At 41.3% G+C, this 23022-nt stretch overlaps 2 protein-coding genes across 2 annotated transcripts; both read right to left on the bottom strand.

Moving 5' to 3' along the window:
* Window positions 1-4735: 4735 nt before the first annotated feature.
* On the bottom strand, window positions 4736-15030 carry prelid1a (PRELI domain containing 1a). Its single transcript, XM_063000154.1, has 6 exons — window positions 14925-15030; window positions 12551-12677; window positions 9092-9317; window positions 7737-7850; window positions 6235-6313; window positions 4736-5260 (listed from the first exon to the last, which is right to left on the bottom strand). Exons 2-6 carry the CDS (start codon window positions 12640-12642, stop codon window positions 5139-5141), a joined length of 633 nt encoding a protein of 210 aa, XP_062856224.1. The 5' UTR covers window positions 12643-12677; window positions 14925-15030; the 3' UTR covers window positions 4736-5138.
* A 6403-nt stretch (window positions 15031-21433) lies between these two features.
* On the bottom strand, window positions 21434-22801 carry npy7r (neuropeptide Y receptor Y7). Its single transcript, XM_063000153.1, has one exon. The coding sequence runs from the start codon at window positions 22799-22801 to the stop codon at window positions 21629-21631; it is 1173 nt and encodes a 390-aa protein (XP_062856223.1). The 3' UTR covers window positions 21434-21628.
* Between the last annotated feature and the right edge of the window lie 221 nt (window positions 22802-23022).

The following is a 23022-nucleotide window of genomic DNA, read 5'->3' as shown; positions in this document are numbered from 1 at the left end:
GATATTTTTGGTTGGTGGACTATTCTCAGTCCAGCAGTGACAGTGAGGTGATTTAAAACTCCAGCAGGGTTGCTGTGTCTGATCCACTCATCTAAATAACCTAAATAGTACCTGCTCTGTGGGGGTCCTGACCATTGAAGAACAGGGTGAAAGGGGGCTAACAAGCATGCAGAGAAACAGATGGACTACAGTCAGTAATTGTAGAACTACAAAGTGCTTCTATATGGTAAGTGGAGCTGATAACATGGACAGTGAGTGTAGAAACAAGGAGGTGGTTTTAATGTTATGGCTGATCGGTGTATTAAGCTTGTTTTCTTTCCGGGATGAGCTCCAGAACACGTGGACGTTTAGGTTTGTGCAGCAAGTATTAAAAATATGTCGTCTGTGGCTTAAAGAAAGTAGTGAACACTTTTATTAATAGTGTAGCACAATAGCACAGGTAGCTATTTGTAATTTTATAGAATAATTCCACCCAAACTTGCTATACGTACAATTTAGTGATCAGCTGGTTTGATCTGGCATGTTTTTGGTCGAAAAAGGAGAAAAAGCAGCACTAATTGTTCTCAAGTAAGCTAATTATTAGCTCATTATTGGTGCCATTTAGATCTTTATACTAAAATGTTAGATAAAACGTAGACTAGTCGAGCCCCCTCCTTAAAATATTGTAGCTAGTTTTCACCTGGAAGGTGCGTCTTTATACAGTAGTTAGGACTCTTTTACTACGTGTATGTGGAACAGAATGCTGAAGCGAAGCGTTTATGCAACAATGCTAACGATGTACTTTAACAGTTTGATCAGTTACACTGTCCATGTGATTAAACACCAAAAGCCTTATGAACTTTTGTATGACTTTGGAACACCGTCTTTATATTTATCTGCCCTCTCTGTACTCATATGTAGCATTTTTTATCATTGTAAACCTTTTGTACAAATAAATATTTTACGTATTTAACTTGACTCCTGGTTCACGTTCATTTTGGGACTAGTGTGTTTTTTTTTTTTTAGCAGTGGTGCGAGTGCTGCGCGGTCATGCAGACGATGGTTTGGCCGCAGTGACCGCCTGAGGATTAAACCCAAATCCCAAAGCGAATCATACACTATATGGACAAAGTATTGGGCAGTTGTAGCCTAGTTGTTAAGGTGCTGGTCCAGCAATCGAAAGGTTGCCTGTTCAAGCCTCACCACTGCCAGGTTGCCACTGTTGGGCCCTTGAGCAAGGCCCTTAACCCTCAATTGCTTAGATTGTATGTCGCTTTGGATAAAAGTGTCAATAGTGTATGATTGGCACCAATAATTAGCTTACTTAATAAATGTGAATAATTATGTTAAAATTTTGGGTAGCCAATCCACCTACATTATATGGCCAAAAGTATTGGGCAGTTGTAGCCTAGTGGTTAAGGTACTGGTCCAGTAATCAGAAGGTTGTCAGTTGCAACACTTGAATTCAGTTGTTAGAAGGCGTGTCCCAATACATTTACATTTACGTAGACACTTTTATCCAAAGCGACATACAATCTAAGCAATTAAGAGTTAAGGGCCTTGCTCAGTGGCCCAACAGTGGTGAGGTTTGAACCGGCAACCTTCTGATTACTGGACCAGTACCTTAACCACTAGGCTACAACTGCCCAATACTTTTGGCCATATAATGTAGGTGGATTGGCTACCCAAAATTTTAACATAATTATTCACATTTATTAAGTAAGCTAATTATTAGTGCCAATCATGCCGCAGTGACCACTTGAGGATTAAACCCAAATCCCAAAGTGAATCATACACTATATGGACAAAGTATTGGGCAGTTGTAGCCTAGTGGTTAAGGTACTGGTCCAGTAATCAGAAGGTTGTTGGTTCAAGCCTCACCACTGCCAGGTTGCCACTGTTGGGTCTCAATTGCTTAGACTGTATACTGCCACAACTGCGAGTCGCTTTGGATAAAAGCGTCCACTAAATGCCGAAAATGTAAATGTAAATGTATTGGGACGCCCCTTCTAACAACTGAATTCAAGTGTTTCAGCCACAACACTTATTATCAGCTTTAATAAATCAATTATATAAAGGACATTATATACTTCCAACTTTGCAGCAACCTTCCCTGTTCCAGCATGAGCAAGCTCTATAAAGACATGAGGAAAAGCTCAGCTTGAAGAAACTCCAGTGTCCTGCACCTCCTGACCACTGAACAGCTCTGGAATCATCTGGAACATCAGTTGAGTGTCCAGCCATACAAATGTTGTTACTGTTTGACTGAATGGGCACAAATTCCCACAGACAGACTTTAAAGTCTTGTGAGAGGCCTTCTCAGTGGCTGTTGTTATAGGTGAATAGATCCCACAGAGGTCACTATTATAATACAGTTTGGGGTGGCTCAGTGGGTAGCACCGCCACCTCACAGCAAGAAGGTCCTGGGTTTGATTCCCAGGTGGAGCCGTTAGGGTCCTTTCTGTGTGGAGTTTGCATGTTCTCCCCGTGTCTGTGTGGGTTTCCTCCCACAGTAGGTGAATTGACTGTGTTTGACGATTAAAAACTTGAACTGATGAATCTTGTGTAACTAGTAACTATCTGTCCTGTCCTGTCAAAGTGAATTGCACATTAAATGGACAAAAGTATTGGGACACCCCATTCTAACTATTGAATTCAAGTGTTTCAGCCACAACAGGTGCTAACAGGTGTAATAAATTAATAATATGAGGGAAATTCCTGTTCCAGTATGACTGTGCTCCGTGAAGCAAAGCTTGATTTAAAGAAACTCCAGTGTCCTGCACAGATCCCTGACCTCAGCCACATTGAACAGCTCTGGAATGAACTGGAACATCAACTAAGGTGCCCAACCATTAAAAATGTGGTCACCGTTTGACTGAATGGGCACAAATTCCCACAGACATACTGTACTTCAAAGTCTTGTGAGAAGCCTTCTCAGAAGAGTGGCTGTTGTTATAGCTGAATAGATCCCACAGAGGTCACTATTTTAATACCATTTCATTTTAAGACGTGACGTCTGACAAGCTCATGGTCGGGTGTCCAAATACTTTTAGCCATATAGTGTAGGTGGATTGGCTACCCAAAACTGTTAATGTAACTATTTTTATTAAATTTTTATTAAGTAAGCTAATTATTGGTGCCATTTAGACCTTTATACTAAAATGTTAGATAAAATGTTGGATAAAAAGTAGACTAGTCGAGCCCCCTCCTTAAAATATAGTAGCTAGTTTCCACCTGGCAGGTGTGTCTTTATACTGTAGTTAGGACTCTTTTATTATCTGTATGTGCAACAAAATATGTGGAGTGTATCAGTTAAGTGGCTGCCGTTAAAGGTCACTATTTTAATATTGACGGTTTTTGAAATGGGACGTCCAACAAGCTCATGGTCAGGTGTCCAGATACTTTTGGCCATATAGTAGTAGGTGGATTGGCTGGCCCAAACTTTTAACATAATCATTCACATTTTTTCTTCCATTATGGGGAAATCTGCTGGGTTAAAAATACATCGACACCTGACTTTATTCATTTGGTGAAGTAAAAAGGTTTATAATGGGTCTGTTCGAAAATCTACTACCTACCTGATCAGCTGCCTCAGTAGAGAGGATTCTAATAAGACATCGAACCCATAAGGCAGATTATTTAGACGCACTACGTAGAGATTACGGTGATTACGTCACCACAGTTTTAGCTTATTAAGCTAACACAGTTGGTTTGAATGGCCTGAGGCGGCACAACCCGCTAGCACTCCAGCTAACGTCTCCCTCCGTGTACCGAAAGCGGTTAAACTGTCCCTGACGAACCTGAATTTACAAATAAACAACACTTTTGCACTTTAAAAAAAAATTATTATTATTTTAATGCATTTTTTCTCCCCTTTAGCGCATACAATTGTCATGCTTTCTCTCCACCAATGCCGATCCCCGCTCTGATTAAAGAGAACGAAGCTAACCCACACACCCTCCGACACGTGGGCAGCAGCCGTATGCATCTTATCACCTACACTTTGACGAGTGCAATGCGGATCAGCACTGTGTAGAGAGACACACCCTGAGAGCACTCTTTTCCCGTCTCTGTGCAGGCGCCATCAATCAGCCAGCAGGTCGTAACTGCATTAGTTATGAGAGAGAGAGACCCTATCCGGCTTAGTCCCGCCCATATCTGAACAACAGGCCAATCAATGTTCATGTGGTCGCTCAGCGTAGCCGGTAGGCAGAGCTGAGACTCGATACGATGTATTCGAGATCCCAGCTCTGGTTCCAGCTTGTTTTTACCGCTTTGCCACCTGAGCGGCCGACTTCTGCACCTTTAAACAAATTAAACATCAATGAGAATTTATTTACACTTGTGAAAAAAGTGGTGCTGCACTGAATGCTGGGATTGCCTTCAGCGCTAAAGAAGTGTCGGACGCTCCCTCGTCATTCAGTCAGATCATCACTCAGAATTAAGGCGCCTCAGTAGGAGGAGTGTAGGATGATGTAAAGTGCGTCTGTGTAGACCCAATATCATTTCACATGACGCTCTGTGTACGTGATACGGCTCTGTGTGTGAACCCGACACCTTCATGTGATGAGCAGCGGCTGCAGATTGGATACGTGACAGAGGAAGCACGTGGTGATAGATAGAACACGGCTTTCCTTGTTCAGATCAGGTTGTGCAAGCAGCAGCGGATTCACAATCAGGTTTGTAAATGACTAGACAGAGATAAATGGAGTAGAATTCTGAAGAAATGTTGAACAGATATGAACAGATTTCTACATTTGATAGAAAATGTTTATTGACAGTAATCAAACGGTTTCAAGCATTTTCACAGACATTGTTGTCCACTGCAATCCTCTCCTGTAATCAACCCCCTAATTATGCAGTATTTACGATGTCAATGGCTGCCGGTAACGTGGACCCTCGTATCACTTCAATTTGAAGCACCAAAATAATTAAACACAGAAAAACAGACGACGGAAACGTTGCTTTTTCAGTCTGAACCGGAGGATCAAACAAATCACAAAATCACAAACACAATTAAGAAAAAGAACCAAATGCTTTTAAAATACTGAGTAAAATCAGGGTGACGAAGATCTCCAGTGACTCTGACTACTCCAGGTGTAAAATGATGATCTGCATATCTGAACAATCAGTCCAAATATGCTCAAAGTCTCTCCACGTCATACGTATTGTTTCTTCTGAGCTTGAGAGGCCAAGTCTTTCGCCTTCTCTTTAGCAGCCAGCGCCGTCTCTCGAGCCTTTTCCGTCGCCGTCTCTGCCAGGGTCCTCGTGGGTGTCTCACCTGTACAGAAACGACATGAAGCTTAGCCACAGACCTGCAGTCAGTCAGACATCTGTTCTATCTATCTGTGGGACGTCTACACAGACTTATTTATTTATTTAACATTTTAACATCATGTTTTACACTTTAGTTATATTCATGACAGGACAGGTAGTTACTGGTTACACAAGATTCATCAGTTCACAAGTTTTAATCTCAAACACAGTCATGGACAATTTAGTATCTCCAATTCACCTCCGGAAACTGGAGGAAACCCACTCAGACACGGGGAGAACATGCAAACTCCACACAGGAAGGACCCGAACTGCCCCACCTGGGAATCAAACCCAGGACCTTCTTGCTGTGAGGCGACAGTGCTACCCACTGAGCCACCGTGCCGCCCCTACACAGACATAATTTGGGGGTGAGGGATGAGGAGTGTCAGTGCCCGTCATCAGGAAGGGCATCCGGAGTAAAAACTGTGCCAAATCAGGTATGTGGACCAGAATGAGCCGCTGTGGCGACCCCTAAATACAGGGGCAGCCGACAGAAAGAAAGAAATCTAACAATTGTAAAAATATTGTAATAATCTAGATCACTGTACAATCTGGTCCCACTGTGGTTTACAAGATGTAACATGAAGCCTCCACAAGGGGGCATTCTCATACAAGTTAATTTAATTATTATAATTTTTCTGTGACCTATTTTTTTTGGCTCACGACTGGAAAGCCCTGATCTAAACAGACAGGCCTACTCACTGATTCAGAGTCGGAGCTTTATTGTCAGTACTGCAATATGTACAGGACATACAGAGGATTGAAATTACGTTACTCTCAGACCCGTGGTGCAGCAATAAACATTAAATAAACACTAAAATATATGAAAAATATAAGAATTGAATAAACACACTAAAACGCAAAAATATATTTACACTGAAACTTAAAATATATAAAATATAGACAGTAAAGTCAGCGTTCTTTATACCAATATCTTACCTTGCATTTTGGCCAGGATGTATTCAAACCCCTTCATGGTCTTCATAACGCTGCTCTTAAATCGAGCGAGACCAAATTCCTAAGAAAATAAATACATAAAAATGCCATTTAGAGAAGCAGAAATGTTCACTAAATCCTAGTGATTCAAATTATTCTACAGGTCACCCAAGAAGGAGGGAGGTCCCTGCTGAGTCTGCTTCCTCTTATTTATTTATTAGGATTTTAACCTCATGTTTTACACTTTGGTTACATTCATGACAGGAGGCGGTAGTTACTGGTTACACAAGATTCATCAGTCATGGACACTTTTGTATCTCCAATTCACCTCACTTGCATGTTTTTGGACTGTGGGAGGAAACCGGAGCACCCGGAGGAAACCCACACATACCTGGTGAGAACATGCAAACTCCACACAGAAAGGACCCGGACCGCCCCACCTAGGAATTGAACCCAGGACCTTCTTGCTGTGAGGTGACAGCGCTACCCACCGAGCCACCGTGCTTCTTCTTAAGGTTAGTCTGTCTGTCCTGGATTCTGTAACGCTGCTTTGAGACACCGGGTCTGTCTGAGACTCTAGCGCTCTCTCTCTCTTGATGCATGCTCAATAATCCAGGTACACAAATCCACAAAGTTGAATCAGTTGAAAGTTGAAATGACTTCTTCACTTGGATTGAGTGGCGAAACGTATCTCTACGACAAACTTGTGTCCAGATGAACTGATTCAACTTTGTGGATCTAGCTCTCTCTCTACACAGACGCATTTTACATTATCCTACACTCCTGAGAAGAGGGCGTGTCTAAATTCTTAGATTCCTTATAATGCTCCTACTGAGGCGCCTTAATTCTGAGTGATGATCTGACTGAATGACGAGGGAGCGTCCGACACTTTCTCAGCGCTGAAGGCAATCCCAGCATTCAGTGCGGCACGACTTTTCTCACAAAAACGACAAACACGGGGACGAATGCGGAGCAACCAACGGAGTTCTTTTCAAATGTAAATAAATTCTCATTGATTTTAACTTGTATAAAGGTGTAATTATATAAGTGACGTTTATTTGTGAATTCAGGCTCGTCAGGGACAGTTTAAGCGTTTTCGGTACACGGAGGGAGACGTTAGGTGGCGTGCTAGCGGGTTGTGCTGCCTGAGCTCGCTGGTTTGTGTTAGCTTAGTAAACGTAAACTGAAGTGATGTAATCTCTGTCTAGTAGTGCGTCTAAATAATCTGCCTTATGAGTTTTAATCCTCTCTGCTGAGTTCAGACAGACCCCGCGTGTCTACTGTAAAAAGTGTTTACAAATAAAATTGACCTGACACAGTTGGTTGGTGCACGATGTGCAGGTTAAGTGCAGCAATTAAACTTCACACCAGTCAGCTGTTCATCTGTCAGCAGGTCAGTGGAGTTACACTCTGCACACTCATCTCTGTTACTATTTCCAGACCTGAGACTTCGCTGCCTCCTGGTTATTTAAAACCGCCGTGACTTTTCATTCCGTCTCACTGACCTGCACCGCTCTGGAGAAGCCGTACAGACTGGAGGAGATCCACGCCTCCCTCTTGATCTCCGTCAGGCTGCTGTTGTCGGGGTTGACCGTGTACAAACAGCGCTCCTCTACGGTCTGAAGAGAGAAAACAAACCACGTTTACCACCGAGTCAGAGCCAGCTGGCGTGAAGCGACACTTTAATAAATCACTCTTTAACGGGACAGGGTTCACATTGTTCTGCTGGCAGTAACTGCTCTTGTTTATGAGCAGATGATAGATTGCACATAATCTGAACTTTTGCAGGGAGAACAACATCCTCCCTCATCATAATTACATTCCGGAGCCGAACATCAGTGAAGGTTAGAAAAGCTTTCGACCTAAACTGGTGGATTTCTGGTTAAAATTCTGGATATTATATAATAATAATAATAATAATAATATTTTATTTAATAAGCACCTTTCAAAACACCCAAGGACACTTTACAATAAAAATAGTAAAATACAAAGAAACAAATAATTAAGATACAGGCAAATTAAGACATAATGAGATGGTAAAGATAAAATATGATATAATCTAAAAGATGAAGATATAGAATTAAATATCAATAGGAAAATACAAAAAAGTATATAAAATATTTCTAAATGAAATAAATAAGGGTAAAATACAACTTTGTGTTCACCCAAAAGCTAGCTGGAACAGGTGTGTGTTCAGGCTGGTTTTAAAGACAGTGGCAGATGTACAGGCACGCAGCTCTGGAGGACGACTGTTCCAGGGTTTTGGGCCAGCAATACTGAATGCCCGCTCGCCAACAGTACGGAGTTTAGAAGCTGGTAACGTAATGAGTGGAGAGTGCGTGATGAAGAGTATGGTTGGAGCAAACTGCTAAGGTATGGTGAGGCTTTATTATGAGCTATTAGTCCTAATTCTTCAACAGAGCTTTTTGGCGTCCATCCGGGAGCATCAATACCAGGCGCATCACCACCTTGTTGACTAGACGCACTGTTCTGCTCAAATGAAAACACAGTCTATGTAGCCCACCTACATATGACAGATGGGTTCGAGAAGTCCTGACTTCTCTTTTTTCTGTTTATTTTTGCATTTCCTCCCAATTAAGCATAGCCGCAGCTGGGAATCCTGACTGCGCTCGAGGAGGGTATATTCGCCTGCTCTACGCCCCCTCAGATGCGTACGTAGTCCCTCGACCACTTCTTTTTCGCCTGTGCCTCCGTGGATTCGCACACGAGGCTCATCCGCTTCTGTCTGCTAACCAGGGTCTTTTCACACAGCGTTTGAAGACCCCACCCACTTAGTCCGGTCTTTTCCCACCGAGCAGACTCGTTGGACAACTGTGCCCGCTACATTCTTATATCTCACCATGAGCCGGGCATGGCTGATGTTCCAGGAGAACGTCACCATGGTCCTTTTCTGAGGATCCACCACAGAGTCCTCGATGATGTACGCCTTGCGTGCCATGTGACCGGGCAAAAACTTCTCTGCCCATCGAGGCACTCGGCTAGTTTTGGTCAGGAGTCTCCGGGAAATGAGGCGGTTGTCTACGGTCACCTCCCGGAAGACGATGTCTTCAGTCAGAACATGATTACTGTGGAGAAAGAAAATGTGGAATTTTTATAGCTTAGAAATAGAAAGTACAGATCTTGAGTTTATGTTGTGCTCTTTATCACACACGTTCGACATCAAAACTATTACATACAAAATAACAGAAATACAAAAGCAGGCAATCTGATTGAAATGTCCTAGATTTTAAACCAGAGACACAGTGGAGGCTAAAAGTCTGAGACCATCGGAGAAAATAAGTTTCTGCACTTTAATATTTTGGTTATAAGCAGTGAGGGTGGAGGAGGAGTAATCGGTCATGTATGAGAGACTGAGAGAAGCTTGTAAACTGGCTTTAGCTCCATCTGATTTCCACCTTTTTGGACACTAAAAGAAGCTTTAAGGGGAAGAAGATTTTCATGTGATGATGTGAAAGCAGCACTGCATCAGTGGCTACACGCTCAACCAAACAAACTTTTTTGCTGATGGCATTAAAAAGTTGGTACGATGCTGAGAAAACTGCTTCAAAAGGTGATTGTGTAGAAAAGTGGTGTTATTTGTGTTTTAAATTCTTAATAAATAACTTTTTCAAAAAGCTTTTATTACTGTTTTTTAAATTGTAAATCAATTAATCAGCATAACATTGTAATAATAGCCGCTCAGGTGGCGCAGCGGTAAAGTACGCTAGCGCACCAGAGTTGGGTTTCTAGATGCGTCGTATCGAAACTCAGCTCTACCTTTCCGACTGGGTTGGGCGGCAGTATGAACAACGTTTGGCTGTTGTTCAGGGTTAGGGGTAGAGTCGGAGCGTAGGTCCTCATAACTGGTACGACTGCGACCCCTGCTGGTTGGCTGACGGCGCCTGCACAGGGCTGAGGAATAACATTGAGGGGGGTGTGACCCTCCGTGCGCAGTGTCTCTCGGTGTGTGAACTCGGCTCGTGCAGGTGAAAAATGCAGGCTGTACTGACTGCGTGCCGGAGGGGGCGCAAGTCAGTTAAGTGGCGTCCTCAGTCAGTGGCAAAAGGGTCGAATCAGTATAGAGGAGCAATCAGGGTAATTGGACACGATTAGAAGGGGGATAAAAGTTGGGGGAAAAAAAGGGGGAAAAAATTGATAAAAAAAACAACAACAAAAAAACATTTTAATAATAGGATGAATCTGGAATCGATCAGTCTTTCTCTCGACTGCTTCCATATTTAGGGGTCACCAGAGCAGATCCTTTTGGTTTGCATACCTGATCTGGCACCGTTTTTACTCTCCTGATGCAACCCTACTTATTTAACCCAGGTCTGGGACTGGCACTGAGAGCGCACTGACAAGTTCACCTTCCAATGGCTCGGCTGTTCAATAACACACCAGACACAGCCAATCATGTGTATGTGTGTGTGTAGTAAGCAGTGGTGCTGTGTGACTCGAACCCCAGATCTCAACGGTAGTGGACGAGTGTGTTTTACCGCTGCGCCACCACAAATTTTATGTATTGGTTTAAATTTAAGTTACTGATGAGTACATCATATCCACCCAGTCATCTGAGCATGTAATTCAACTTAAAGGAAAAGACAGAGGAACTGACACTGTGGTCCCTTTTACAAACGTGCACAAAACTTTACAAACTTCCTTTAGTAGCACCAACTACTTAAAAATTATGACTTTAATATATTTAAAGATTAAAGTTTTCAGAAACTGTCATGGCAAATACATGATTCGTAATGTGTTAAACTTAAAAAGTAAAGTAGAAGCAAGTAAACTTGTGGCCTCAGACCTAGTAGGAACGAATTGTGATTAGCTGTTCGCTGTTAGTTATTCTGTATAAAAATCAAACCCAGAAATGCCACACTAAGGTGGTTAAGAACCCTCATTACTAATCATCCACCTGAACTAAAGTGGCTGTGAGATTATACCAGTAAGAATGAAATCTTATTCGTTTATTCAGGCTGTAGAGTTTATAGTATCTGTGCATTATGTGCAGCACAAGACAGTAGCGGTGTGACAGTAGTGAGCTTGCTGACTACCAACCCAAGATTAGATTCACACAGGGTCAAAGTCTAGTGACTGTGGTGAACCTACACAGGACACACTACAAAGATAAAAAGCAAAAAAAAAAAGAGAGAAGGGGGGACATGCAAACTCTCAGTTCCTTCAAAAGCTGTTTTGTCAGGAGATAAACACATTCAGTCTGAACTGAACTGAGTCAGATGTGCTGATATATTGAAGAGAAATCATTTTTTGCTCAAACTGGGCCTGTGTGAGCACAGCTTATATGCTTAATAAGAGAAAAAAGTTTCCTCAGTGCATCAGTTCAAGTTTTTAATGTCAAACACACTCATGAACAATTCAGTGTCTCCAATTCCCCTCACTTGTGTGTCTTTGGACTGTGGGAGGAAACCTGAGCTCCAGGTGGAAACCCACACAGACACGGGGAGAACATGCAAACTCCACACAGAAAGGACCCAACCGCCCCACCTGGGGATCGAACCCAGGACCATTTTTGCTGTGAGGCAACGGTGCTACCCATCGAGCCAACGTGCCACCCACTCAAGCTTAAATTGGTGCCACAGTGGTGCTACATTACGGTAGCCCACTACAACGGGATCCAGGGTTCGAATCCTCAGAGGTGCTATGACAGATATGATTAGCTGTGTCTGCATAAAAAGAAGGGGTGGTCAAGGTGACTCCTAGTAATTCTGGGGAAATCAGACCCACTGCGACCCTGACCAGATAAAATGTTTACTCGAGGATCATCGCGTTTTATTCATCAGCCTCAAATCAGATATAGTCAGGTGATCAGAAAGAGGGGAGTTACTGTTCACACAGCTGTACCAGCAATTTGATGAACCTGTTTAGTTTGTTTAATCTAACTGACCATTAACTATCAACAACGTTTAGTTTTAAATCTACGTTTTGAATGCTGATAGCTCTGTTCATGAGGTTTATAACTGTGTAACTCTACGTCACTGTCACACTCGCTACTTTACGCTGTTTTTATTGTTCGATAAAGGCTTGACATTATAAACACTGTGATATGATTTATATCTAATGAGATGATCATGATTAACTGGAGGTTAATGACAGTTGTTTATTGGTTACATTTACATTTTCAGCATTTAGCAGACGCTTTTATCCAAAGGTTAAGGGCCTCGCTCAGCGACCCAACAGTGGCAACTTGGTGGTGGCGGGACTTGAACCGGCCAACCTTCTGATTACTAGTCCAGTACCTTAACCACTGAGCTATTACTGCCCTTAAAATGTGGTTAAAATTTGCATCTGCAGTTCTTACCTGTAAGGGTTGGGGTACCTTTGCCAGAATGCGAGAGAAACTTGGTCCCATGTGCCTTTAAGAGAACTGACACAGCCGAAATATTTCACCATCGTTCCCACTTCAGTGTCTTTGTTTATGAAGAACTCTATCGAGAAAATCAAACACATAAGAAGAAATATTAATAACTGAACCTGAACTAATCAAATCTTCCTTAAAATATTTTAGAGTTAGGTAAGAAACTAAATACACAAACTGTTTCAAATAATAAAGTATATTTAATACAAAGTCTGTTCAAAGTTGTAATTTTCTTTCATTCAGTTCTCATTGGGTCTTTGTGTAAATCCTCTTTTTTATTGCATAGTACCTTACAGTACGGCACGATACACATTCAAATCCAGAACTAATACTAATACTTTATTTGTCATATATACATATACAGGTGTACAGTACAATTAAATTCTTTCTTCACATATCGCAGCTTGTTTGGAAGCCCCTGGAGCAGACAGGGTTAAGGGCCTTGCTCAAGGACCCAACAGTGGCTGCATAGCAGAGCCTGGATTTGAACCGCCAATCTTCCGATTGATAGCCCAAAGCTCTACACACTATGCTACCCCCGTCCCACGGCACGGGGGCTTCGACCTGTTCCGTTTCCGACCTGGGCCGGTTCACCCCTCCTTAGGCGACCTCAGGCGACCGAGCCCCCTCAGGAGCACCATATCGACACCGAACCTAGTGCGGACGCCCGATCGACACAGTCCACTGCAGCCCAGAACCCCTGAGCTCGAACTCTACGGCCAGCCTCAGCCTCCCGGTAGCCCTGGATTACAGGCACGCGCCACCGCGCCCGGCAAAAAAATATGGTAAGGCTTCACGATTTTGTGCTGTACAAGGGAACCTGTGAAAGTAGGTGGAATTTGCTCAAAGTGAGGCTGTGACGCCATTCTTGATGGTAACTAAACAATAGCAACTTCATGACAATTACTTGCTATAGTTTTTAATTTTCTGTAGCCGTTTAGATGTTTATCTGCCACTGCTTTGCTTACCTGAGCTACCTCATGTACTGCATTCTTTTTACAACTGTTAAAAAATCCCAACAACACTGCTGCACCAAGTACATTTATACCAGAACATGTCATTACCATGTTAGTGCAAACACAGTGCTGAGAATGGTCCACCACCCAAATAACATTTAGTCAGTGGGGGCTCTAAGTGTACAGAACAACAGTCAAAGTGTATTTTAATAGAATTTAACAGACACTTTGATCCAAAGTAACTCTGTGAACCGATGAAGGGCATTTGCTCAGGGGTAATGTGGCTGTTGGGGCTTGAAACAGAACCTTCTGATGACTAGTCCAGTACCTTAGTCATTAAGCTTTAACTAGAGTAGCTTAACAAGTATTATACACCGATCAGCCATAACATTAAAACCACCTCCTTGTTTCTACACTCGCTGTCCATTTTATCAGCTCCACTTACCATATAGAAGCACTTTGTAGTTCTACAATTACTGACTGTAGTCCATCTGTTTCTCTGCATGCTTTGTTACCCCCCTTTCATGCTGTTCTTCAATGGTCAGGACCCCCACAGGACCACCACAGAGCAGGTATTATTTAGGTGGTGGATCATTCTCAGCACTGCAGTGACACTGACATGGTGGTGGTGTGTTAGTGTGTGTTGTGCTGGTATGAGTGGATCAGACACAGCAGTGCTGCTGGAGTTTTTAAACACCTCACTGTCACTGCTGGACTGAGAATAGTCCACCAACCAAAAATATCCAACAAACAGCGCCCCGTAGGCGGCGTCCTGTGACCACTGATGAAGGTCTAGAAGATGACCGACTCAAACAGCAGCAACAGATGAGCGATCGTCTCTGACTTTACATCTACAAGGTGGACCAACTAGGTAGGCGTGTCTAATAGAGTGGACAGTGAGTGGACACGTCGTTTAAAAACTCCAGCAGCGCTGCTGTGTCTGATCCACTCATGTGGGGGTCCTGTGAGAGTCCTGACCATTGAAGAACAGGGTGAAAGCAGGTTAAATGTTATTATGTTATTATATTACGGCTTAAAATGCAAGTTTGAGACAACTAGCCCAGTTGCTGTGTCATCACACTGAGTAACACCGTTATGTTAACTTTAATATGAAGGGCTGTATAATGAATTCTACATTAAATAATCTGTTAACAAATCATTTAAAAACGTGATTCGACTTAATTATGTTTCATTTACCCTTAAAAACGGATTAATTTGGTGTCACGTGGTGCAGGTTCCGCCGACATGGTTACCGCTGATGCAATTAGCCAACATGCTACATGATTTCTGAATGAAAAACACGCTAATATCTTACAAAACTGCTCTAACAATATAGATATAATAATGAATTAAACTCTCACCAGGATCGAGGACTGGATTTACTCTGAGTTCTTCTCCATCTCCTCCAGTCCGACATGTCAGGAGCCTTCCCTCCTACGTGATGAACCAGAGGAAGGTCATGGACTACACGACACTTCCGGTAAAGTGTACACCATGGTGCCGTTTTGACCGCCATTACTAGTGTACCAAAGCCTGCACGTCCTCAGCAGAGCGGTAGAGAGAACAGAGTGGAACCGTTGGAAAGGGGGCGGGACATATTTTCTGTGCAGCTTCCGGGTTGTGGAGCTCTGTATAGTTCCAAACATCCCATAGAGCCCCATTCATTTCCACTACTTATCAAGCATTTTTAGCTGTTTGTTGCTTTGTTTTAAAAAAATAATGAATTTGATGTCATTAATATACTTAATACTGTTATTGTTTAGCATTTGCTCAGCACTAAATGTTACATGTTTATCTTAATTAATAGGTATAACTGAATGTAGCTTAGTCAGCTAAGCTAAATTATTGACACGAGTCTTTTCACCTAAAATTGATTAATTAAAAGTTGATTAATCAAGAGTCTTGTTACAGAAATGATAATACAACATCAGAGCCATAATAAATCATGCTAATTTTACTTTCATTCTTAAGTACATTTGAAGGTAAATTTAGTTTAGTACTTTAGTGGAGGTAAAGAGTATTTTTACTTTTATTACTACTTTTACTGGAGTAATATGTCACCTTGGATATCTCTACTTCAACTCAACTACATGGTTTGTGTACCTTGTCCACCACTTACATTAGACAAAATGAACTAGTGCATAATTATTCTGAATTAATTCATGTATTACATGTAGGAATAAATTATTACTTACTCATGAAATAAGACATGACTTAATGCTATTTCATGTACCTGCACTATAATGTTAAAGGTATTGGTACGGTAGTGTGTTTATGAATCTGTTCATTCAGTGCAGGTAAACCTTATGAATCCAGCCACATGGCTTAGTGTTTAACCAAAATGATTATTATTATGAATCCTCAGGAAAGTGAAGGGAGATTAGTTTATGTAAAAAGCAAAACATAAAAAACTGTCTAATCTCTGTACTGTATATTGTCTCTACTACTTAATGATATGGCATTATGTAATGTATGCTAATATAATGTACTGTGTGTTAACAAGAACGACCTATTAAGTCATTATAAACATCAATCTTCCACTTTATATACCAAATTGATATTAAAGCAGATGCAGTAAATGTAAAGGCAGGTGAAAATACCCAGAAATTGTACAAATGTTTATTATTTAATGTGTAATATTTCACTCACTGCTGCCGGTCCCATATGAGAACATGACAGCGCCGGGTTTGTTTGGAACTATTGGAGGGTTACATGAACCACGTGACCGCGTAGCGGCGAGATCAAGGAGTGTCGCAACTCTCTCTCTCTACGGCTCTGATAGTCAGTACTCACTTACCGTATAGTGAGGTTCCATATGGTTTGGAACACAGCCTTAATTACGTAACGGTCAGTCTCAATGGAATATTTAGGCTCCGTCCCAAATCGCATACTTTTTACTAAATAGTGAGCTTACATGGTAACGGCACTGTTGGTTTGCGTTCAAATTTGACATGATGTTTAGGAAGCAGTGTGCGATTTGGGACGGAGCCTCGGTTTTCTAGAACGATCCTAACTAATAGATGGATAGATAGATAAATGGATGGATGGATGGATGGATGGATGGATAGATAGATAGATAGATAGATTCAACTTTATTGTCATTGTTCAGTACAGGTACAAGGCAACGAAATGCAGTCAGCTACCAGAAGTGCAAATAGTAGCATTGTGCAAAAAACAGAGAGTAATGGTAAAAGTATATATCTGGGATTAATATATAATTATAACCACAGCTATTTACATATATGGTATTATGTCTATGTACAGTGCATAGTACTATATACATAATAGTAATAATAATAATAATGATAAGCATATGAATAAAAATGGGATTAGTTAGGTATGTATTATAATAATAACAGTAATAATAAAGACGTTTAAAATAAATAAATATACAAGTGTAACTATAATTGTGTAAAGATGCAGCTAAATAACTAATTAATAATTGTGTGTGTATATATATATATGTACACACAATATATACACAGTCTATCTATCTATCTATCTATCTATCTATCTATCTATCTATCTATCTATCTATCTATCTATCTATCTATCTATCTATCTATGTACACACAATATATACACAGTCTATCTATCTATCTATCTATCTATCTATCTATCTATCTATCTATCTATCTATCTATCTATCTATCTATCTATCTATCTATCTATACACAATATATATATATATATATATATATATATATATATATATATATATATATATATATATATATATATATATATATATTTACAGTTGTGTAAAGTGCAGCTTTAAATGATAAATAATAAATAATATAAAGATAAAACTACCAGCTGAAGATTAAAGTGAATCATAATTGGGTTCCTACATTAGGTGCATTAGGTTCATTAATTTATTCATTTTTAATAATCGTCTCATTGTGGTCAAAGTATACTGTACTGGGCACAAGTTCATTTACGGGCAGGCCACACTACTATTCATTTACTAATTAACATCTAAAAGCAATTTAGAGCAGCCCATCCACCTTCTGGATTGTTGGCAGTTGGGAGGAAACCCAACCAGACAGGAAAAACAGTATTTCAAATTATAATATATTAAATTCAGTGTCATTCTTTATTGCATTGTTTGTCCAACCACTATGTCCTGGGTAGGGTTGCTGTAGATCTGGCACCATCTAAACAAATTGGATGCACAGCAGAAATACATACTGAATAGGGCACAAGTCTGTGCAGGGCAACACAGTCACAGTGCTCAGGGTCACAGTGGGTCTGGTGGCCTGTTGAATTTGGCTGCTCTAAACTAGGGAGTTCAGAGCAGCCAATCCACATTTTGCATGTTTTGGGGAGGTAGAAGGAAACCAGAGTACCTCAACACCCCATTTCCTCTTTCACATGTGGACACAGTAAGAACATGCAAAACCCATCCTAAACGTGACTGGATTAAACCCAGTGATTGCAGAACTTTCTTAGGAAGAATAAATAGAGGATGAGAGCAGGGTTCCATTTCAGGCCAGTATGCCTCCACCTGATATGCTCTTTTCTTTCTTCTTGTAACTGGACAATTCGAGCATCTCGTTGCTTTTACTTAAATATGGAATAATTATGGAAGATTATGAAGAACCACATTTTTAAATCAAACAGAGTATCAGTCATTATTCGAGGAACTTCCAAAGAAACTTAAGTGGTTCAGTTTCAGTCAGCATGCAGTACCACGTGATTTCTGTAGGGGGCGCATTTACCTACAAATTCACACCCAGAGCCACAACTTTTCCACCAGATCTTTTATTACAAACACAGGGTTTAAATTTCACATTTAATTATGTCCCATGTTTTCATTATGAGTCAAATGTATGTCTTTTTGTGGGTTCTTTAAGAAAAGCCCCCCCCCCCCCACTACTGGGATTATTACACACATTATGAGAGCATACTGTTTTCTTATACTTATACTTTTCTTATACTTTTTTACTTTCAGGATTAAAAATCAACTATTTTTAAGAGCAGTGTGAATCTTTTCATTTCTTTTAAACTTTTTGAATTCCCTCCTAATTGTCATATTCGACACAATTGACATAATTACAATCAGTTGCTGATGGTTGCAATCAGATGGCTACAATATGTAATTAGTGTGAATTAATATTCATGAAATATTACTAATTATTTTTTATAATTTTTGTTGGCAAAAGAATAATAAAGTACAGTTTTAAACCAGAAGGTTTACAGGCACTAAATTGGCTGTGTCTGTATAAATTCCGGGTGGCACGGTGGCTCGGTGGGTAGCACTGTCACCTCACAGAATGAAGGTCCTGTGTTCGATCCCCAGGCGGGGCGGTCCAGGTCCTTTCCAGGTCAGTTTCCTCCCAAAGTCTAAAAAAACATGCAGTCAGGTTAATTGGAGACACTGAATTGCCCTATAGGTGAATGGGTGGGTGTGTGTCTGCCCTGCGATGGACTGACGCCCCGTCCAGGGTGTTACTGTGTGCTTTGCGCTCATTGAAAAGCTGGGATAGGCTCCAGCACCCCCCACAACCCTGATTGGATAAGCGGTTAAGAAAGTGATTGTGTGAGTGTATAAATTCTGTACAGATCCTTTAAGAAATATAACTTTGTAAGCATGTTGTCTGTTATGGCCGATTCTGGCGGCAGGGTTTTTGTATCAGTAATAGATAATAAAACAGTGAGTAGATTATAGTTTAGGTACTTGTGATGTGTTTATTTAATCATTTCACCATCAAACTGTTCACTACTTCATTTTATTAAACTTTTAATTTACAATTTTTGACCAAAAGTATGTGAGCACCTGTCCATGAGCATGTGCAAAAATGTTAAGGTACTGGACTAGTAATGGAAAGGTCACTGGTTCAAGCCCCTTCACTGCCAGGTTGCCACTGTTGGGCCCTTGAGCAAGGCCCTTAACCTCAATTGCTTAGACTGTATACTGTCACAGTACTGTAAGTCGCTTTGGACAAGAGCGTCTACTAAACGCTGACAATGTAAATACACAAATATGTGGATTTGTTCTGCCCCCTACAGACTTTGAGAAGCTCTGCTTTATCTGGGAAAGCTTTTCACAAGATTTTGGAGTGTGTCTGAGGGAATTTTTCAAGGAGCACTTGTGGGCACAGAGGTGTTTATTGGAGTTTAGACTGGAGTTTCCTCACTCCAAACTCCATTATGTCATTATGTCTGGACCTTGTCTTGTGCTCAAGAACACGGTCATACTGGAACAGAAAATGGGCCCGATTGCAATTATAAGGAGAGTTGTCCACATACTTTTGATCATATATTTATTGTCATCTGACTAACTGTATGAATGTGACAGAGTAAATTATAGCTTGCGTAACGACCCATTCTCTCCCCTTTAGTATCTATTTAGTAATGACTTCCAAACAACCACATCGGCTCATTTTAATGACTTTAGATGAAGAGTCTGTATCATTTTATTGTACACTGGCCGTAATAAAGCACAATTACGATCGCACAGAGCTATTACTGGTTTATACTTGTCATAAAGCAATCCATGCTGTATTCAGAGCACATTATACATATACTGATGTGAATAGAATGGACACAAGAAAGGGTGTTTGTGTAGCCAGGATGTAATACAAATTCTGTGTTTGGTGTAAAAATGCCAAATTTATTCTGTATATTTATAATGTATATCTACATTTATATTGTCCTCCTTTACCACAGACACGGCCTCATAACACAAGAGACGTACCGAACAGACTTGTGTTCACTTTCCCATCTTTCATAAAATTTCCTCCTTCTGCTTCAATCTTCTGTTCTTGTACATTTTGGGATTATTTGTAAATATTTCTCAACATCACTTGTTGGAAAATCGCCTCAGTTAAACGCTGATGTGGAAACACCGCATGATCAAAATCGGCATGCATTGTGGGAGATGCAGTTTACGTACGATTTTACAGTATTTTAAGACAATCATACGTCTTTTAAGCACTGGTGGGTCACATAAAATGACGTGGCGGGCCGGATTTGGCACGTGTTTTACATGTTCAAATAATATAAATAAATCTATGTGTGCAAAATGTCTATTTAAACGTTGATAGTTAAACGGGATTAAATCTAGTGCGTCTAGTGAGTCCACAAGCTTTCCCTTCTGAAGGCAAATTTCAGTATGAAAACAAGCAAAAATATCTCAAGCTTCAGCGACTGAGAGTGGCATGCTGGCGCAGCTGGTGGAGTGAGTGTCCCAAGGAACTGGGTTCTATCCCTGCCTCTGGAAACATTTTTTTGGCATGCTGTCTGCATGGGTTTCCTGTGGGTGCTCCGGTAACATCTGTGGCACTAACTTTTATATAAGGACTGAGAGAATGTACTGAGAGAATCTTTACTCATCAAAGACTCAGTCTTTCCTGGATGCTGCTTTTGTACCAAACCATGTTTACAATCACCTGTTGACATCACCTGTTTAAAATCACATCATTATTTAGTTTTTTCGCCTCATTACTAGCTCTAAATTACCCTCGCCCCAACTTTTTTTGGAATGTGGAATGTGTTGCAGGACTGAAATGCAGGAATAAAGGTTGAGCAGATGAAGTTGAGCAGATAAAACATGAAATATCTCAGGTTCATCCTGTCTGCAATCAAATAAAAGTCAAAGTCAATATAAGGAATTTTCCATGCTGTCCCAACTTTTTCTGATTTGGGGTTGTAATATGAGCCCTTATATTTTCCGTCCAGCATCCCCCTGGTACATCAACCCCCCACACTCTAGTTAGATTTTACCTGCCTGTCAAGAAGGGGTACGTCATTGACAGTAAACGCAAAGATTCAAACAACATAACAGCCGCCAGCCAATATCTCCAAAAGGCTTCTATTGTTTCTCTTAGTTTTATTTATATTACTGTATAACTGCTTAAAACAAACTAAAAAATCACAAAAAATAAGCAATGCAGAGACACCTAGCAGTTTTACTGTTCACCACGTGTAAAATTGACCAATAATAAATAGGTTTCTGAACACAGTGCATCATCAGAATGGAAAGCATGCAACTGTTTGGTTGTATGATTCAGAATATTCACAGCAGGCCTGATCTCTGAAATAAATCCAGTCCGTCTGTCGTTCAGACAGCAGTCGCCGGCTGTCTGGTATTGTAGCCGTTCACAACCACGCCCCGCATGGACCGAGTCCGGAACGAACCCTCTGGATGTATGGTGTCGGGTTTGTGCTGGCAGCGGAAGAACATGAGGAAGCCGTTCCTGTAGTTCTTGTTCATCCAGCCGTAGAGCAGCGGATTGGTGAAGGTGGAGCACATGGCCACAATGTGGAACAGAGTGTAAAGCAGCTTGTACTCTTTAAATTTCAGGACCAGGTCGAGGTCGCTGGCGAGCTGGAACACGTGGAATGGAAGCCAACACACGGCGAAAACCACCACCATCAGGACCAGCATCTTGGTGGTCTTCCTGCGCCGCATGATGTGGTCGTTACGGTTGCACGGGCTGACGTGGTTCTTCAGTTTAACCCAGATGCACATGTACGCGTAGCTGATGATGCCCAACGGAAGCACGTACTGCAAAACCAGCATGGAGAAGCTGTATATTATGGCATCCCGGTTGGTCCCATGAGGCCATTTTTCAGAGCATACCGCTATCCGTAGGTTGATGTAGGTGATCTCCTCGTACCGGTACTCCCGGAAGATAGCCAAGGGTCCGGCTAGAATGGCAGCGAAAACCCACGTCAGGCTAATGATGGTGAAGCTGGCAAACCTGCTCAGGTGCTCGTTCATGTGGAACACGATGCACCTGTAGCGCTCCAGAGCGATAACCGTGAGCGTCAGGATGGACACGTGGACGGTCAGGGCTTGCGCGTAAGGCACCATGTGACACATCACCGCCCCGAACTTCCACTCGTCGATTAAAGTGTACACCAGAGTAAAAGGCAAGCACATGGTATCCACCATCAGGTCTGCCAGAGCCAGGTTGGCGATGAAGTAGTTAGTAACGGTGCGCATGTTCTTGTAAATAATGATCATGTAAATAACCAGGGCGTTTCCCACCAGACCCAGGAGGATTATGAGCGAATAAGCAGTTATGAGAGCAATCTGAACGCTCAAGTGTTTGGTAATGTCATCCACGAAAGCAGGCTTGTGGGAGTCCGTGCTAACGTTGCTCATGTGCTCCTGCTGCCAACCGGTGGAGTCTCCTTCTCCATTAGTGACGTCACCTGTGGCGTTAACTGGGTCTAAAGGACCCATGCTGGCTTGGGTATATCCTCCAGTCAGACCAAGAACATTCATGTACCTGTTAAAGAGAATAAAACTATAAGTAATTTGACAGAATTAATTTAAAAATAGTTGCACCATCATTTAATGGACTAAAAGGTTTGTAATGGTTTGTAAAACGCAATTGTCTGAAAAAGAGGTGCGAAAATATCTGAAAACACAGCACTCAGGTCCACAAAAGTGCAAACCATGCACATATTACATGCACATAAACAGTCAAATAAATGCCACTGGGT

Source organism: Trichomycterus rosablanca, chromosome 8, assembly GCF_030014385.1.
Source record: "Trichomycterus rosablanca isolate fTriRos1 chromosome 8, fTriRos1.hap1, whole genome shotgun sequence".
NCBI classification, from domain to species: Eukaryota; Metazoa; Chordata; class Actinopteri; order Siluriformes; family Trichomycteridae; genus Trichomycterus; species Trichomycterus rosablanca.
This window is presented reverse-complemented; position numbering and strand designations above follow the sequence as displayed.

Coding starts and splice junctions, on each gene's coding strand:
- prelid1a (XM_063000154.1), bottom strand. CDS start 12,642: ATGGTGAAATATTTCGGCTGTGTCAGTTCTCTTAAAGGCACATGGGAC. Junction 7,851..9,091: donor TCAGCCATGCCCGGCTCATG/GTGAGATATAAG, acceptor TTCTCTCTTCAG/ACCGTAGAGGAGCGCTGTTT. Junction 5,261..6,234: donor CATCCTGGCCAAAATGCAAG/GTAAGATATTGG, acceptor GTTTCTGTACAG/GTGAGACACCCACGAGGACC.
- npy7r (XM_063000153.1), bottom strand. CDS start 22,801: ATGAATGTTCTTGGTCTGACTGGAGGATATACCCAAGCCAGCATGGGT.